This window comes from Cupressus sempervirens, chromosome 5 (assembly GCF_028749045.1).
Source record: "Cupressus sempervirens isolate cs-2001-9-10 chromosome 5, ASM2874904v1, whole genome shotgun sequence".
NCBI lineage: Eukaryota > Viridiplantae > Streptophyta > Pinopsida > Cupressales > Cupressaceae > Cupressus > Cupressus sempervirens.
Window position 1 is genome coordinate 417,989,502 of NC_143122.1, and position 20,759 is coordinate 418,010,260.

Consider the following 20,759-nt stretch of genomic DNA (forward strand, 5'->3'; position numbering starts at 1 on the left):
AAGTTGACCTTTGCTACAACCCAAGACATCCAGAATTTCCTATTCTAGGGTTGCAAGGGTATTGAAGAACAAGACCTCTATTTTTTCTTTATTAATTAGTTGACCCAAACTTGTGCATAATTGATCATAATCCTATCAAAACCTCTAGCTTCCTCAATTGATGTCTCCTCGTAAAGCATGGTATCATCAAAAAACTATTGGTGAGTGGTGGGATCCATTTCTGAAGTGATCCTAATGCCCTCAATACTACCCTCAATTCTATCCCGATGCAAGGATCTCCCTAATGCCTCTACCATAATGATAAAAAGAAATAGTGATAAGGAATATACTTGATGAAGACACTTAGAGATATCAATGAATCCTTATGGCAATCCATTTACTATAATCAAGATTCTAGAATTCAAGATGCATTCAAAAACTAGGTTAATCCATTACTTGGCAAAACCAACAGATTGGAGACATTTACATAAGAAGAACTAGCTTGAAGACATTCAAAGAATTGCATTGAGATCACCACCAATAATTAAAAAAACCTTAGGATGTGAGGCCAAGAAAACATCAATCTCTTCCCAAACTTCCATCTTATCAAGTGAATAAGAGGAACCATAAATGTTGATAATACTTCTATTTAGATCGATGATGTTCTCTCATGATGTTCCAACCCCACAATATTTTCTTCCAACCTTCTAAACTTTCCTGAACTACCTTAGTTTCTTAAATGAAAAGAACATCAACCAAATTTGTCTTTAAAGTATGCTTAATTAAGTGTACTTTGTTAGGGGTATTCACACCCCTAACATTCTAGGATAAGAACTTCATGGCTCCTTGGGAAGGCTCTTCCCTTTCCTAGTATAAAAAGATGAAATTGTGGCTTGTCCTAAGGCTTCAACATCTCTCAACCTTAATTCCAATAAGGACCTTCTCCCTCTCTTTTTATCCTTCTTACCACAATCCATTTGTGATTTACCTTTGTTAAGAACTTCCATCCTTAGACCTAAGGAATCCTTCATATCCTTTCCTAAATCTAGATCTTTTATTTCTATGATAGGTCCTACACATATCTATGAATCCATATTAGTCACTTCCTCTAAGATGGCTCCAACTTCTTTGAGACTAAGATTTTGAGAAAGGAAGTCTAAACCTATAAATTCACCAATTTCTTCCAATTCCAAACCAATCATTCAGTCATCTTGAGCTAGATCTTGCATAGGTGAAATGGAAAGATCTCCTCATTCTGTAAGTGGAACATTGTTCTCAATAAGAATAAGCTCCTTTTTAACTACTTCATTTACTAGCTCCATATGACTGTTCATTCCTAGCAGAGATTCCTTATATTTGTTAATGCTTAGATCCTTATTTTCAAGATCCACATTATTCCTTTCCACCTAATCTTCCTTAGAGGGAACCAAATTAGGCCTTACCTCCCCCTCCTCATCCTCCTCTCTAGAAGGGGACCAAACATTAGTATAATCAATGTTTCCATTTGATCCTCCCACCCTATAGATTTTATATCTTATAACCCTCCTCCCTCCCTTGGAGAGCTCATCCATCCACCTATCCTCAATCTCTCCCTCCTCCAACTCCAAGGGCACAAGGGTAGTTTTTTCCCTCATCTCAAAACTACCACCTTTTTTCCTAAAACATATATCCACCCCCAAAGGGTTTACTAACTTCTCCCTATCTTACTTGAGAAATACTCCTCAATAATAGGTCCATGAAATATTTCAAGGAACAACTTAAATTGTTTATTTCCTCTTCTTAGAACTAATGGGTCCAAATTTTAATACTGATCTCCATATCTATAAGCATCATGAATTCTGATTTAATATATTCTTGATCCACCTAGCCTCCAATTGATCCTAATCTTTACCAATTTCTCTAATAATATCTTTGTTTAATAATTCGACAGGAAAATTGGGAACCGTAATTGCTTTAATTAATTTTAGATTTTTAACATTGCTAGGGTGAAAGGTATCTTAACAAACCCTAAAAATGAAAGAATAATCATCAACGATTGGAGTTTTTTAATTCGTAAACTTATCTTTTAAAATAGAAGGACGAGCCAAGAACATAAGACTTATGGAAGAATGGTAATACTTATCTCCTGGAATTCCATTCAGAGCTAATCAATAATCGATTCTATCGGTTTACCAAATCCACAACATCTAGCAAAAGACTCATTTTTTTTCCATAAATTTAAGACTGATCTACCAAGTTGTCCATGAGCTCTATTTCCATAACTCTTGAAACTTTAGACAAAATTTGAGACACTGGGTTGCTTAGAATTTTTGCAAGCTTTTTAGAAACTACTCACTATGGCTTAATCATTGTTGGTTTTGAAAAACCCTCCTCCTTAAAACATAGAGGATTGACTCTTTGGGATAGATTTAGATATGCCTCTGTCAAATTTTTGAGTTTTTCTTTGATAGGAAGGTCATTTCCTATTAGTCACCAAATTTCATCCATCATTAAAACAAGAGGGAAGAGGGGGAGCCTTGCAACCATAAGCCATGCCTACATATTTTTTTTATTGAAACACAAAGATCTAATGTTTGATTTGTATCTACCCTAAGGTGTGAAGAAAAGTCACATATCATGTCACACCATAGTGAGAAGGGTATAATTATTAATGTGTTCCTTTAATCTTTCCTTTCCATCTAATGACCAGCCACTTGTGTAGAAAACTCATTCCAATATAGCTAATAAATAAGGTTCAAATTACAAAATCTAAATCCCTAACTTACTTCCCTTAAAGAAGCTTGAAAACTCTTCATAATCCCTCTAAAATTATGTCACTGCATCATATGAGTATATTGCAAGGTGGTCACATAGAACCAATCAAGAACCTTATACCACTTGGGGACTTAGTCATGTAATCATACCCCTTGCATCCATCTTTATCTGTATCCATTTGTTTCCAAAAATAATCCTACCAAAACTAACTCTTGTCTCTGGGTAGACAAAATATATTTGACCTTTCAATGTTAAGTAAAAAAGCCATACTCAATAGGATGTACCAATTACCTAAGATTTTAGCTCCCATATGTATCAATTTCCAAATTGCTTTACTATTAGGAGACTTTTTACTTGATGAAGAAGAGAGTCCTTGTTTTTCCAATAGCTAATGTCTTCCAAATGTAGCCCCATCATTGCAATTGCATCTATGACTTCATTTCCTTCCCTATATGTGTGATCAATAAAAAAAAATGTCTAAACCAAGAAACAATTTTCTTATATCCTCCATGACGCCTTATATGGACCAATTGGTTGTAATCATCCATTCAAAACATTCCATTATAAGTATTGAATCCCCTTTTATAGAAAGAGCCATGATACCCATAGAGAGGGCAAATTTGATTCCCCAAAATAAACCCATAAGCTCTGCCTAGTTATTTGTGGAGATAATGTTACAATTTCTAGAAGATCTAATAACATCTCCCCCTATAGCCTTTTTCTTTTCTAGCAACTCCATCAAAATGGAGCTTATGTCATCTTGGGTTATGAAGTTTATAGTTAGTATTCCTTTGTGTTGTTCTTTGGAAAGCTCAAACTTTGCATAAGCCTTAGGGAAATCCTACCTTTAGCCATTTTTTCATTAAGGGAATTCAACGGTGGTGACCTACAAATTCTCTATTAGCATCTTAAAAGAATTTAGAAGATAGTATCAATAGAGTTTTTAACATCCTCAAAAATTATATTATTCCTTTCCTTCCATAAATAGGCGGGGGATGGAGATATATGTTATGCATTTTTATTCAAAAAAGAGGGTTATAAGTAGGTCCTCTCCATTCAAAGACAAAATGTTGTATACTGAATTTGTTATTGACCCATGGTATCTCAAGTTTTAACATCACATTTTGCCATAGCTTTTGAGAAAACTAACAATGGATGATATTATGAGGAGTTGATGGGCTTATAAAAAATAACTTATCAAAAAAAAAGAGGAATTGACTCTTCCTCTTGCTTGTAGAGAACATAATTATCAAGAAATTGGAATCCCCTTTTGTTAAGCTTGCCTTGAGCTAGTATTCTATTATGTATGGTCATCCACCAAAAACAAGTTTATGCTTATGTAGGTAATCGATACTAACTTTCAAATTGGTTGGCTTAGCTAAAGACTTCAATCAATTAAGTACTAAGTTCTTAAATAACAATGTGATGACAAAAGAAACACAATAGAACCATGCAAACTCACACAAGAAAGCATACATCAATGACACATGGATATTTGTATGCAGAAACCCTCAATGAGAGGATGAAAAACACAATGGGAGTAACATAACCACTAGCCCTTTACTACAGATAAAAGGTTTGTTGGTTAAAGGCCACAATTATTCTTCCTGAGAACACATCTGATTAAGAATGTTGATAATATCCTAAGATTATAATGAGCTTGTCAAAGCTACCTTGTGAGAGGATTTACAAAACTCTTTCTAGAAGGTTCCTTGTTACAAGATTTACTAATGCTTACAATAAAACTAGCTGGATGATCTAAATGAGTGGCACAACTTTCCTTGAAGATCCCTTGTGTAACCCTTGAAGATTCTCTAATATCCTTCCTTTTCATTAGCTTTCCCTATGATCACCTTGTGTCACCTATCACTCTTGCATGTTCCTCACTGTCTCCAATAACTTAACTGATGTCAACTCTCTACTTTGTAACACTTGTATCCTTTTCTCTCACAAATAAACCATCTTCAACAACAACTCAATGAAGTGCACAAAGCCTATTTACACTTCCCAATACCTGAGTGCCAAAACCACATTCAAAGAAAATCTTTCTCAAATTGATGAATTCATAATTTGAATAGCATACATAACCTAGTCACATAACACCCATGACTACCTACAAGTAGGTACCTAGACTAGTAGGCTTGCCAATCTTCCTATGAACCTATGATGTAGCATTAGTTCTTTCTATTTGTGAACATTCAAACTTGGATGTCTATCACACCATACACCTTGTTGTCCTACTATCATGTCACATCAAATGGTGACTCATCAAACTTATTCTCCACCTGTGACTATTTCACTTTACCTTTATGCATGCGGCTCATCATAGTTGGTTACTTGTCTTGACTGGTTTAAGACTCTACCAGTGGTCATTTTGACTTAAAGTCTTCCTACTCGATTGGTTGCCAATCAATGACAACACTATGTGATGCTAAATATTAGTCATTACCTTTCTCCAATCTTCATGCCATTTGACAGATAGGTCCAACAATTTAAATCTTAATGTTTGTGTTTATATATACAAATATACTTATGTCAGATACCTTTTTTAATAAATGTATATATAATTGTACACCTTATTTATGTATGATAAATGCTTATGTACACGTACAAATCATTCATCTCAATTGTGTTTGTATAACCTAATTTATCCTACTCTTCTCTTTCTCTAAACATATTTTTAGTGTTAGAACAAAAACTGTACACAGTTTAGATTCCACTCTACCACATCCACTTAAGAAAATGTAAATTTAAATATTTCTATTATAACTAAAACTAGCAGTTGCACATTTATGTATGTACAATGATGAGCCGATAGGTTGTGGCATATAAAATAAATTATGAAAAATATTTTAGAAAAAATATCATAGAACTCTTAAAGATTATTGTCTTTAATAAATTTATATAAAAAATTAGTTGTTAAAAATATGTCATCCTATAAAGCAATCAAAATTACTTAAAATTGAAGTGTGTAACAAATTCATTTTAAGGAAAATCAAATTTCAAAATTAAACTAATTGAAAATGAGCATAATTTTTTTTTTTATATAATTATTATGAAAACAAATAACTTAACATTTATAAAATTTTAATTATATGATTTGTTCCATATTACATTTAAATAACTCTATCATGTTCAATGTCAAATCTAATTTTTAATATTCAAAGTTTATATTTAAAAATTTTCAAAATATAATATTAATAAAATTAAAAAATTTGTTACATTTTTTATATTTCATATATATTTACGTATGTAACAAATTTATCTAAGAAAAATAAAAAATTAGAACTAAATTCATTGAAAATGAACATAATTTTTTTTTAAATAAATAAAATCGCATATACATCAATATTTGAATTATATGATTTATTCCTTATTATATTTAAATAAATCTATCATATTATATGTTAAATCTAATTTGAATATTAAACTTTTATATTCAAAGTTTCTCAAAAAGCAATCGAATTCATTCTAAGAAAAATAAAAAATTAGAACTAAATTCATTGAAAATGAACATAATTTTTTTAAATATATAATTATTATAAAAATAAATAAAGTTACATAACATCAAAATTTGAATTATATGATTTATTCCTTATTGCATTTAAAAAACTCTATCATGTTATATGTTAAATCTAATTTTTATATTTAATTTTTTCCAAAAAGTAATATTAATAAGATAAAGAAAAAATTTACATATTTTATGTCTCATATATATTTTGCGTTATGTCTCTTCAAAAATTATTTTCTAATAGAGTTCCTATCTTATAATGTTTTTAGAAAAATCTACAACAATATTTATTTGAAATTTAGGAAAGTTTTTTAAATGAGATAAATTACAATGTTAAAAAGAAAGTATTATAAAAGAATAATTTCTTTTTAGAAATATTTTAAAATGAGTTTTAAACTCATGTAAGAAAATTTAGGAAAGTTTTTTAAATGAGATAAATTACAATGTTAAAAGGAAAGTATCATAAAAGAATAATTTATTTTTAAAAATATTAAAAAATGAGTTTTAAACTCATGTTAGAAAATCAATCCAAAAATCAAGAGGGCCAAGTTTTTACGGCATTATGTCATCCTACCATTCTTTATATTTTTCATTTATAGACTAAAATTGCCCTATTTTTCTTTTAAAAGTACAAAGCTGCTTAAAAATGTGTTTTTGTCTATTATAAAGTTTGTTAAAAATATTCGAATATTTTGGCCTAATGACAAACAATAGAAATAGAGTAGTCCGACTTTAAATAGTACATGTATCAAGAAAATGATATCTAATATATTTAGCTATGAAAATTAAATTAGTTTTAAATAAAAATGTGATATATTACTTTTAATAAAGAGTCAAACTGTACCAAGGATATGATAATTTGATATTTTGAAATGGAAGGTATAAATATTAATGTTTGACATTTTTACTATCTTCTTTTTGTCCATATATGTGTTAAACATTTGTATGTCTTATCAATTTCATCAAGTGACGTCATTCTATAATCAATCATATAAATTGAACCACTTAAATATAAACTAGTAGTCACATTCTTTTGTGCAGCTCACATGTTTATAAATAAGGGAAAATATATAACATTTAAACACCATATTCAATAAACTTTTTGTAGAAAGAAAAAATCGCACCTAGAAAGGTTATTACTATGGATATAAAACTCAAAGAACTTATTTGCATTTTTACAATTCATAATGCAATCTACAAATAGAAAAAAACTATAAAACAAGTTCCAAATCCATAGAAAAAGAATTACAAATGCATAGTAAAAATGTTTACATGGTATGCATGTATGTAGAGCATAAATCTTCTCTGTGATAAAACAAACATTATTTTCACGGTGTAGAGATGCCCACATTTGATTTAGGTGATCTGAATGACCAATCATACATTGCCAAACTGATGTATGATTGGTTAATTAGTCACCAAATCTAGCAATGAATTATTAGCAAAGGCATGACATGTGAAAGGCCAATTAGATCTGTAGAGAAAATTCTAGTCTGTTTAGGAAAACATCATCTTTGAATCAATAAGCTATGAATATAGTCTTCTAAAACCTAAAAATTATCATTGAAAAGGGAAAAAAACAATTTGCAAAAGCCCTTACCAGGTATCAAAGTAAGGCATTAATTTATAGTATTTAATTTAAGAAAATTATTTTGTGTAATGGAAATCTATAATCTTGAAAGAAAGAACATTTACATTTCTTATCCATGAGTTTTAAAAGAAGCTACTCATTTCAGCGTTAGACATAATGTCTGGTAGATAGCTTTCAGTAGAAAAAAAGTCTGCCATATGTAATTATATACTTTTAAGGTACACTTATCAACTACAGGACATTTCTCTCAACATAGCTAGAGGATTCAATACCCTATAGTTTGGATACCAATAGCATTACATGCGACAATTCTAACATTCCAGTGTATCTTCTGATTCATCTGGCATTACCAATCAATAATAATAACAAGTAAATTTCAAAGAATAAATAGGGATAACTCAAATCTAAGTCAGATGCACATACTTTTCCAATTTGTATCTTCAACATATAATTCATAAAAAAATTCATGATCGTTGAACCTAATTATAACCTTAATTTATAGTCAAATAATTGCAAAATGACAGTTTTTTTTATGTACCTACCTTTTTTGTCACTATAATCAAATATCATCTAGTTGGGGCGTAACCTCTGCAAAGAATCTAGTTCGAGGCCCTGAGTCACGGCAAAAACTAAAGGTGACTAGTTTATACAAATGGCTGCCAAGATTAGATGATGATAAACATTTATAGCAATTCACAAAAGACATTAGAGAATTAAGAGAATTAACAACTTAAAATAAAAGTAGAAAGTAGAGAATTAGCAACATAACAAAAAAAAAATAGAAAGTTTATATAAAAAAGATATTTATTTGAAAGAAGAAAAAAAAATTTATTGGTTATAATTTTTTTTTTTTAAATGATGTTTATCAAAAAGCTACCGTAAAATAAAAAACCAATTGAGCTGACAACTTTTCCGTCAAAATGTAATTTTTTGGGGAGCAAAGCTCCCACCTATCCACTTAATTAATGTAATATAATTGATTTTTTTTTCAAAATCTCTCTTTTCAATACAATCTTAATGTCAAACTTTTTATTTAACTATTTCTACTTAGCACATCAACATTTTAAATCACTAAATAATTCATCATAAGAATAAAAATAAAACAATATTGAATCTTAATTGCTTAAAAAAGTAATGACAGGCACAATTAAAAAAATCGTAAACCCAACAAAAAGCATATGATACAATTTTCTTCAAAATTTGATTATATTTTATGGAAAAAAAATATAATAGGATCCTTCAACCATCAAATTTAATCCTGTCCAATCTTTCAGCACAAAAAAAAAACTGAAACAGAGAACCAGTGGATCTTTAAGAAGTTTTAGAACAAGACAGACGCCTTCAAATTTTATTGAATTTGCTCATTAAAAATATACTGAAACAGAGACCTTTTTCCTTGAGCGGGATTAATCCCTTGGTCTTATGCTAATCCCTATCCAGGGGCCTGAAGCCCCCTTCTGCGTTTGCGTGATGTAATCGATTGTTTGAATATCTCGTTTACAGATCGAGTCCGGGGCCTAGGCCGCTCGTCTATATCCACATTAATTTCGTTTCTGCTTGCTCTGTGCGGAAGTAGAGTAAAAGGACAGGACTGCCGGCTATCAGACCTAATGGAAGATTCAAGCCCCTCTGCAGCAAAAGAATTTGAAGTCTCCTCTGCTGATTCGAAACTTCGGCTGCTTAACTCCATCAGCTGAGCAGCAGCCTCCAACTCTTCATCTGTCAAATCTTCATCAATCAACTCACCTTTCAACAAATCGTCGCCTCCATAGCCGTGCGTTTCCCACAGCCGCCTTAAAATACGTACCAGACAAATTTTAAAAACATCTTCCATAATGCATTTGGAAGATTTAAGGAAATGACTTACCATTTTCTAGAACTTTTGATTTACATGTAACCAGAACTATCATTTAAAACTGGAGTATATAAGCCTAATTCAAAATTTTAAGATAAATAGAGAATTTTTTCTCAGTATTTCAAAATTTCTATAACGGATCGAAGCTGAAATCAAACTTTGAACCTAGTTTTAACTTCATTTGAAAAGACTAAGTCTGAAATCATTTACAAGAAATGTTTGGTCTGAAACTGGAGTATTTGAGCTTAATTCAAAAAATTTAGATAAAATGGATAATTTTTTCTCAGTATTTGAGATTTTCTTTAACAGACCGAAGCTGAAATCAAAATTTGAGCCTAATTTAAGCTTCCTTTGAAAAGATAAAGTCTGAAAACTAAAAAATTTGAGCTTAATTCAAAAATTAAAGATAATAAAAATTTGAACATAAATTAAGCTTCATTTTATTTTTTTAAAGTCCAAAAACTTAAATATTTGAACTTGATTCAAAAACTAAATATAAAACGTATATTTTTTTTTTCTGTCAGTATTTCAAATTTGGGTAGCAGATCGAAGTCAAAGTCCAAAATTTGAACCTAAATTTGAATAATAGAGGGGGAAATCGCTCGATCGGACAAAAGCAGATCTCGAATTCTTAGGAAGTCATTCAAATTTTTGGTAGAGTGTGAATATAGAAACGAATAACCTGAACATTTTAAAGAAGGGAAGCTTCACAGGGGGAAAAAACGAAATACCTGTGGTCGCTATGATCATGATGAGGACAGAGATCACAAGGAAGGACGACTGATAAATGCAGATCTCCTGAGATAATGTCGTTATGCTGAAGATTGTGAAGTTGTTTAGCGTGTATTTGAAATTCTTGTGGACAGATATCGTGATGAAACCCTTCGTCTACTGTTCTTGTCAGTAGCAGCATTGTTTTTCAGAACTTTCTTCTCGCGATTCAACTAAAAAAACTCAGTGAAAATATAAAACGGTTTACTCGTAGATTTCTTGAAGTATACTCTTGTTTTCTTCGTTTAAATAAGTCCGGAACAGAACATTTCTAGATTGTTTTTCTATCTAATTAGAAATGCTTAGAATTGTAAATTAAAAAATTAAAAAATAATATGAGCTGACTATATTAATGCAACAATCGAGCAACATTAAATCAGATTAATTTTCAGAGTTTTCAGAGTTAGGTCTGCAAAGAATTTTTAAAATATAGGATGATAGAGGTATTTTTGAGAATAGTTTTTTTAAAAATGATTATTAAGTTGGAATTATTTGCTATTAGTAAAAAAATTGATTTTTCAATAAATATTTGCAATATAAGATGATAGATGTATTTTGAGAATAATAACTAAATAATATCTCATTTTTCTATTAGATATAAAGTACAAGTCTTAGAATAACAGTAAGAACATAGTATCATGATCAACTTAAGTTTACCGAGAGAAAGAGTAAAGAACCATGATATGTGGCCTGGTTAGATCTATCATTAATAACATCAAGTCAATCAAAATAACACAAGATGAAATAAAACTACACTAACTCATTAACCCATGTTGTCCAAGCCATGGGACCATCAGACCACTTAAGCCTCAAATTGCCATCTCTGGTATCATTGTGGGGGTTGTTGAGGAAGACTACCCAAGGGATACCATGAGCACGAGGGAAGGTGTCGATTAGGATACATGGAGTCCTTCCATTCTTGATCTCTGTCGTATTTTGGTGACAATAACAACATTCTCTTTTATGTTCTCTGGAATCAGCCTATTAATCACATTATTAATGACAATCATGTTTGCAATGTCTCTATTTGGCCTAGCATTTGATTGTTGGTTCTGATTTTTCTACATGTTCAAACCAGACATCTTCTTTTGATTGATATGATGTAATGTCTCCTTTATGGTACCGTCATAGTTGAAGTTTTCTCCCTCTTTGGTTTTGACCACATAGTGAACTCCCTTATTTTTTAGAGCATCTAAATAGGCCTTGGTAACTTTCAACATATGATGTTCTTTGACTTCAAAGCTTAGAGTTACCTACACACCAACATGTCATTTAATGAGTCTCCGTAGAGACTCGGTAAGAAACCCATTTAGATACCTTTGAAGATGCCTTCATTCCTATGAGTTCAAATGAACCAGAGTAAATGAGAAGAAAAGGTAGCCTAGAAGAGGTTGATATGTTTGGGACAATCAAGAAGAAAGCCAAAGAAAGCATGAAGTAGAGTGATGTTTACTACCAAACTACGTTGTCAAATCTACAATCAACAAAATTATGTGTAATTGATTCAGATCAATGACACACTGAACAAGGCTATGGGTTACCATCTATTTGAACAGTGGGAAGCTTATGAAGGAGAGATTTCCAAAGGAAACAATGAATCTTAGGTTCGACTTGGCTATGCCAAATATCTTAGCATTATCAAAGAGAAGGCTATAAAAAAACTTAGCTTTGGTAGAAGCTAAGGGTGATCCATCCAACCATTTTAGAAGAAGGAGCCTATCAACATACTCCCCAGAATCAAAAGGAATTCTAACAAGTTTCTAGGCATCTTAGAGGATAGTGAAGGTTTTTTTTTGGGAAAGAGGGGGTTGAATCTGGTTGCCAAGAGTCCCAAATGATAAACCTACCATCAAATATGAGGTCACTGAGCATGTTGATTCCCATTCTACACTAAAATCTTGTAAAAGATCCTTGAAGTAAAGAAAGAGGTTTTCCATTCCTTTCAAGGTTCCACCAAGGGGATTTCTCACCACAAATCTTGAAATTAGCATATGTCGCCCTAGCTTGAGAAAACCAATGTCTTACATACTACCAACCTTTCCATATGGCTTTGAAAATAGCAGATCCTTCCACTTTAATCTTCCATCTTTCTAAAAGAAGGTCATGGATATGGAGGTTTTTCCAAGGTTTTCCCTTCTATGGTACCCCTTTGGCTATGTTATTCTGAATCAATATCTTCCATGTCTTTTCTCCATGTGTGGACTTGGTGACCCATTTAACAGCTAGGTAAATGCCTTGGTATTTGAGTTATTTTAAACCCAAACCCCCTAACACTTTTCTCTTGACACACCATTCACATTTGACAACATGCCTCTTCTTGTGGTCTTTCACATTTGACCAAAAGAAGTCTCTAATGATCTTTTGAACATAATTGATATGGGCTTGGTTGATCAACCAAACTGAAGAGTAGTAGATGGTGTAGGCTGAAAATATTTTCTAGCACACTTGCAGTCTACTAGCCAAAGAGAGGTAATTGTTGTTTCATTTCCCAAGATTCTTCTCAATCTTTCCTTTAACCCACTCCCAAATATTATTAAGATTAGGAGCAATGGAAAAGGGAATACCTAGATATCTTACTAGATGGTTAGGATCCCCGCCCCCACCCCCACCTATGAAATACCAAAAGTGTTGAACCACTGTGGTGACTTCTCTTCTCATCCCAACATAATAGATTTTATTATTGAAATATTAATGCTTGAAGCTTTACAAAATGAATCTAGTTTAACAATGAGATTGGATAAGTTCCTCTCTGACAACTCAATCAATAGAGAAGTATAATTTGCAAATTGGACATTAGCTAGTTCCTCTTGGTTAGGGAGGGTGATTCATTTAACATTTGTGGAAATGATGACGGGTGAACCCACAATAATGGGTTCCACTTTAGTGGGATGAACAAAAATGAAAAAAATTGCAAAATGAGAAATTGAGTTTACCATATGTTCGCTCGAACACACTTATTGTGTTCATGCGAACTTTATTTTTAATCATGTTCACGCGAACATATTTCGTATGTTCGTGCGAACATATGTGATATATATGTTCGCACAAATATGATTTGTATGTTTGCGTGAACATACGTTCATGCGAACATGGTAAACGTGTTCGCGCGAATGCCATGTTCGCACGAACATGCAAAATCACAAAAATTTTAACCTTTTTTTCTTTTTTCTTTTTTTTTGCTCTTTTGACTGCCATAATTGCAAGAGAATGATCTCCTACTGTAAAATAAAAAAATTCAAAATGTGTTGCTCGGAGCAAGCTTTCCAATGACTATAATTTTATTACATAATTGAATCTTTAAGACTTTCAAATATGAGTTTAACTCATTATAGGTTCATTAGCGATTGAACATCAACCGACTTTGACACCTCGAGAAAATTAGTAAATTAGGTCAAATTTTTTTTGAAAAATATGGAGGCACTGGCTTATTGAGATACCTTTCTATTCAAAAAAAAAAAAAAAATGGTTTATGATAAATTGACTTCAAATTATCTGTGTCAAACAGAACGTATGTCTGAATTACAATTCATGTCACTTCAAAACTTCATAAACTATACAATATTCATCAAAAATAAATCAAACCAAATGCAGACACTGGATATTGATGTTACAAATCCAACGCCGATAGAATTACTCCATTATCATTTCTAGAAAAAAAATTATGTGTGTCAAATGGACTGTCACTTTTTAAAATATTGAATTTTATTATGTACCACTTTTGGAGGAGATAAAAAAAATTGACATAAATAAATTTATTTTTTAGATTAAAAAATATGGTTACAAAGTAGGAACAAAGTACTCAAAATCACTAGTTTATGTCATCTTGAAATTATTTATAGTTTTGGAGATATAGTCACTTGAACGTGACGTTTGTTGCAAAAATATTGATTTCAGTGTCAAAATTGGTCAAAAAGTGGAACCCATTATTGTGGGATCACCCTGCCATCTCTCAAAATATAATGTAGACTATCAATGGCTATAAAAAAGAGTTATAGGGCTAGGAGGCATCCCTTTCTATTGGATATTTTCAGAGTAAATGTGTTTGATCTAGCTCCATTAAATTTTACTAATACGTTACCATCTACCATAAGGATGAGGACCATTTTGTTGAACTGATTAGGGAATCCAAGACATTCAAGCATCATACTAATAAATTTTCATTCTTCTCTATCACAAGATTTTTCATAATCAATCAAAAACATATCTTCTTGTTGTCTTGAGGCTCTAGCCTAGTCCATTGCTTCCCAACATGTGATGAGATTTTCAGGGATTTACTTTCCTTTAACAAAGCTAGTTTGAGTGTAGTAGATGACTCTGGTTAAGACCTCCTTGAGTCTTAGAGCTAGGATTTTGGAAAGGATTATGTATGATACATTAAGGAGAGTAATAGGTCTCCAATTTTTTTATTAAAGTTCCATCCTCGTCTTTAGGAAATGGCTTTATTAGCCTAACATTAATGCCTACTCCTAGACACCCCTTATTTACAACATCTTGATATAAGCAAAGAAATTCCTACCAAATCCAATCTATAAGTGTTTTCTAGAATTCAAATGGGATGCCATCAGGCCCCAAGGTCTTATCATTATTCATTTGGGATATTTCCTTGACAATCTCATCTTTTGAAATAGGTTGATCCAACATTAGTTTGTCTTCTAGAGATATCTTCTTCGGTATGAGGTTCCTAATCCTCCTTCTCTCCTCCTCCATTTTAGGACCAATCATTTCCCTTTGGAATTTTAAAGCTCTTAAAGCAATTTGGGAGTTTTTTTTTTTGGGTCTCATTAGGTTTTAGAGAGGAGATAGAGTTTGGGGATTTGCCTCTCTCCCTAGTGTTCACTTGGCACATTCTTCTTGGGTCCTTTCATTATTACAAATTATTTCTATGTTTCTAATTGACCCCATCTTGGGTTTCCTTCTCTTCATTTTAGCATTAAAGATAAAGGTTTCCTCTTCCTCATCTCTATTACAGGGGTCTAAAGGAGTTTTGTTCTCTTCCAATTCAACCTTCCTAGTCTCATATTCCACTTCTTCTAGATGTGGAGTTCTAATCACATAAGCTAGCCTCTTGGGAGGAGGAGAAACTTGAGGAGATAGGAGAAGACAAGTCAGAGGAGGTTGGGATGACAAATAAATCAAAATTGTTTAGTTTGTGACCAAGATCAAAAGATCTCTTGATGGCATAAGTCCCTCAACACAATGAGTATGGTTGAGAGGAGAGTAGGAAAAAGAAGGATTTGTGCTTGGTATATTGTTTGGTTGAGAAACACCAACATGGGAAGACATATAGGGCATCTACAATATGACTTCCACCTCTTCAGGGGGAGGGAGAACAAGGAGGTGGAGTTATATTGCAGAACTTGTGTCCTACGAGTTTATTTTATTTTCTCTAACAATCTATTGAGAATTCATGGTAGGGTGCTTAGGTTTAGGATGGTGAAGCCCAAGGGATTCAGGTTTAGGAGCAGGGAGCTCAATGGCAAGGGAGCATCTATAACAGAGGGTGGGGCATGTTTCTTTGGTGCCTTGAAAGCATATCAGAGGCCACCCACTTCAGTAGAAAACTTCTTTGATATGGGAGGGGTTCCACATTCAATGAAGGAGAATTAGTTTGAGGGTGAACATTAACCTTCCCTTTAATCTAAAATGGTCAAACAAGTTTCCTTTTTTTGTGCATGGTTTGGGATGACATTAGGTAGACAACTTTTTTTCTAGAGGACATTTTTTTTCTAATACACCCTTCCCTCTTGTATATGAAACAAGCATTGATTCCACCAAGGAAGGAGATAGGGAAAACATAGTTGCAACCTTGAATGAAAAATTAAATATCTTTAAGGATGTCCTTTCCAAGATCAATGGTGATGAGGACCCTCACATCTATGTCGGGGAGTAGGGTACGTATAAGATTTGTTGACCCAGATGACTTTGCCAAGGGGTTTGATTGCTTGGGAAATAAGGTTCCATAGAAAAGGTGAAATATTGCTAATTGTGACTCATCATGAGATCGAAATGGATAGGATTTCAATGTTAAGAACATTTGGGGACCATGGGATGACTCTGAAGGTTGAATTACCAATCTTCCAAATTATCTATCGACAACACATTTTTGGGCATTTGGATCTTCGAATAAAACAAAAAACAAGCCTTTTTAAATAATTTTTAGGAATGGAAAGTGGGAACCTAATTTCTTATTTCAATTTTTGTGTAGTCAATCATTAAGGAAAGATCTGGCAACAAGTTTTTTAATGTCTTAGGAGGCAAGAATTATGGTAGAATATTTTTTAGTCTACTTTTTTCATTCTATATAGCTTTAACCATTAGGCTGTTAGGAATAAAAACATAGGCAGAAGATGTCAGAATATTACTTGCATCTCCTCCTCCAATATCATTTCTTCCTTTCCCTTGGCTCGCTAACTTGAACTTGGCTCCGTCCGGGATTACACAAATTTGAATCTATTAACTAGTTTTAAAAATGTATAGAGTTCAATATAGGTTAAAACTTTACTGGAGTTGAATCTAACTTCTTTGTATATATGAACTTGAGCATTGCAACTTAAAATTTAATGTGGATGAATAAATTAAGTTGTGTAAGAATGAACTGTTACTTACTTTTCACCTAGGGGCTCAAATCATGTAGAGCCATGTTGCTATAGGGTGTTCATTTTAAAATTTCATTCATTACTTCATGTCATGATGTAAAATGAATTTACTTTGATCCCATTCATTGAATAGATTCTATATTTAATGAAGAAAAGAGAAGAAGATTACATTAATTTCTACATTATTAAATATCTTTTCTAAAAATATAGCTTTAACCATTTCTACTTATTTCATTCTATATGGCTTTAACCATTAGGCTATTAGGAATAAAAACATAGGCAGAACATGTCAGAATATTACTTGCATCTCCTCCTCTAATATCGTTTCTTCCTTTCTCTTGGCTTGTTGACTCAAACTTGGCTCCATCCGAGATTGCATGAATTTGAATCTATTAACTAGTTTAGAAAATGTACAGAGTTCAATATAGGTTAAAACATTACTAGAGTTGAATCTAAGTTCTCTATATGTATATGAATTTGAGCATTGCAACTTATAATTTTATGTGGATGAATAAATTAAGTTGTGCAAGAATGAATTGTTACTTACTTTTCACCTAGGGGCTCAAATCAGGTAGAGCCATGTTGCTACAGGGTGTTCATTTTAAAATTTCATGCATTAATTCATGTCATGATGTAAAAGGAATTTACTTTGATCCCATTCATTGAATAGATTCTATATTTAATGAAGAAAAGAGAAGAAGATGACATTAATTTCTGAATTATTAAATCTATTTTCTAAAAATATAGATCTCATTTATCAAAGTATTCAAATGCTTCACACAAGTCGTGAAACTAGTTAGGGAAAATTAAAGAACAATTCTAGAATTTACAATATGAATACATGTGAAAAGAATAAATAGAGGCATGATAGTCATGGGGCCAATCATTGCCTAAGTGATTGACTAAGTTATTGATGTTTGATTTTGTGCACTCCATCTTTTTTGCTTTCCTATTTTCTATGCAGTAACCTATAATCTTAGAAGAGAAAATATATGGTTGGATCCAAAGATCTAAGCAATGTCCAGCCTGACATCAAATACCTTAATGCAAACATCCATGTTATCCAAAATCTAAAATATTGTTCCATTTTTTATAACTAGTTTGTGTTATGTACAACAAATGTGAATTAACAACATGTGGATGTAAAATGTGGCTACCACAAGGGCTCTAGTCAAGCGTGTCATTGATCAAAAAATATCAAATAAAAGAAAAAGAGGAGAAATATAATATCAAATGGACTTATTAATTCATGATATGAAACCTTTTATTATGTTATCATCTAGATCATAGTTGCGGTAAACAAGAAAATTATTGAAGGGACAACACTTTGAATAACCAAAACCTTATAGTTTGCAGAAATCACATTATATTAACTACCTTTTGAAAGGAGCACAAATTTTAAAGCAATATGCATTAATGAGTTTTGACAAAATTGAGGATTTTATTGAGAGTTCATGTGGTCAAGTTTTAACAAAAGAAATGAATTTGTGCAAATAATATGTGTATTAAAAGAGAAACAAGGAAAATATTGGAAAATATGAGAATATATTCTTCAAATAGAAAGTAAGTTTCGTTACCAATGTTATATATGTGTATCGTCTTAAAATGGAAGTACTTCCATGTTAAGAGCATTTAGCCCTTCAAGTAAGTGTTTTGGGATCATGTCAAGTGCCTTGAATGGGTCCTTGGTGTTAGAGTAAATAATTAATTAATTATTAATTATTTATTCTATTTACTTAAGCTTACTTAGGTTTATGCATTTTTTTAATATTTAGTATTTAATGCATGTAGTGATGAGTTGTTGACAACACGAAAGTTTGTTCCCTTCTAGCATGTTCCACCTTTTTGTGGAAGTGTGCTTAGTTGTCAACCTTATCTTCTACCACTTTCTAGCTTGTTCTACAAGCTTCCATGAGGCCTTTATATTCGGTCTCTCTCATTGTATCTCACAACTCCCTCCATTCTCATTGTAAATACATTTTCATTGTTTTCATTATGTTCTTTCTCATGTCCGTTTAGGGTTTTTCCAAGCTCTGCCTCTTCCTTCTTAGTTTCCCTGACAGGTTATTTGCATGTAGGTGATCTTGGAGACTACGGAGTTGGATTTCATTAACTCCTAAATGATATCAGAACCACCCTACTGCTGCTTCGTTGAAGGATTTTTCAAGCCATGATTCGAAGACACAAACTCTAATTTGTTTGTGCTTTTTTCTTCAATCTGGGGGAAGAGCATTTTTTTAGAGCACTTTGGGCCCAAATGGATGCTACCATTGGATTTGGAAGGCCTTTTATAGTCAAGATTCATATTAAAAATTTTCAATTTTGAAGACAGGGCTCCGAGAGGCAAAAATTTTTTATATAAAGGGCTTTTTCGTATGGATCGTACAAATGCAAGGCAAAAAAAATTAAAAATAAATATATAAAACTGCGGGTGCTACCAGTGCACCACTGGGTGGCCACCCACCCTTCACCAACCATCGATTGAGATGCTATAGGGCAGCCCGGCCCTACTGGCACCGACAAACCACCCTACCACAACCTACACTAGTGGCTCCGCTCATATCTTCTACCTCCACTAATGTTGCTAACAGTGCCACCTCTTCTATCATTCCTCTACTCCTATACACATCTACAGTTTGCACAGTCACCATGAGTGAGGATTGTCTGCATAGTCAATAGTGACGTGTGGTTGCACAATCACCTCCGCTTCTAACAGGTCAGCGCCAGCAGGATCCCTCATAGTCAGCACCCAGTTGGTGGATATTAACACAGTCAGCAGATTTTCTAGCCAGCCAATGTGTGACACATCATAGGGTTACCACATAGCACCTGCCACATCAGTTGTACTTGCCATGTGGCTTCCAAGTGGCACTACCATGTGGCCTTCTTTTTCTCACGATGACCTTCAAGCTGTCAATTTTAAGCTCGTGAAATGTTGATGTCAACACTACATCAGTCGACCTTCCTGCCTCTCCTCCAAGGTCTTTTTTTGACCTACCTTTAGTTTTTTGGCCATAACTTGAGCATACGGAGGTATTTTTTTGATCTGAAAGAAGTGTCAAAAAGCTAGTTCCAAGACAGAGACATTATTGTAGGTACTTTTAGATTTTGATGTAGTTTGTTTCCCATTTTTTTAGTTGAAGTCCAAAGTTCTATTTTTTACTCCAACATGCATATATTTTGCATCCCATGTCAATTTTTTGAAAACATTATCTTTTTGGAAAGTTGGTTTTGTCACCTTTTCAGAAATGTGGTCTTTTTTCTTAGATTTAGGCTCATGTTCTTTCTATCATGTTTTTCGCATTTTTTCTCTATGGTGGATATCTTGGGTATTTTAGGTCTGAGGATCATTTTCTTGGCATGGTTTCTTTTGTTTTGGGCTGTCCTATCTCTTTTGTCAATTTTTTTCCTATTTTGATCATTGTAGACATCATTGATAAGCTCTTTTGCATACGCCCTAAGATAAAGTGTCACTTTTACATTTCGGGTCCATGAACATTTTTTTGAGATAGTTGTACTTGCACTATTTTTATAAATCACCATGGGGGAGATAGTTGTTTGCTATTTTAGGCCTTCTTCCTTTTTTTTTCCCATGCAATGTTGGTGTAACCATGTCTTTATAGGTGTTTGTACCTCTTCCTCTCTCATCGTTCTTGATTCTGTCTGCAGGGGATTTTGGCCCACCTTCTTAGTTGCCTATCA

General features: G+C 32.6%; 1 protein-coding gene across 1 annotated transcript; it reads right to left on the bottom strand.

Moving 5' to 3' along the window:
* Positions 1-9,154: 9,154 nt before the first annotated feature.
* On the bottom strand, positions 9,155-10,690 carry LOC149556558 (uncharacterized). The gene is made up of 2 exons (XM_089785887.1): positions 10,422-10,690; positions 9,155-9,628 (listed from the first exon to the last, which is right to left on the bottom strand). Exons 1-2 carry the CDS (start codon positions 10,601-10,603, stop codon positions 9,268-9,270), a joined length of 543 nt encoding a protein of 180 aa, XP_089642013.1. The 5' UTR covers positions 10,604-10,690; the 3' UTR covers positions 9,155-9,267.
* Positions 10,691-20,759: the final 10,069 nt, after the last annotated feature.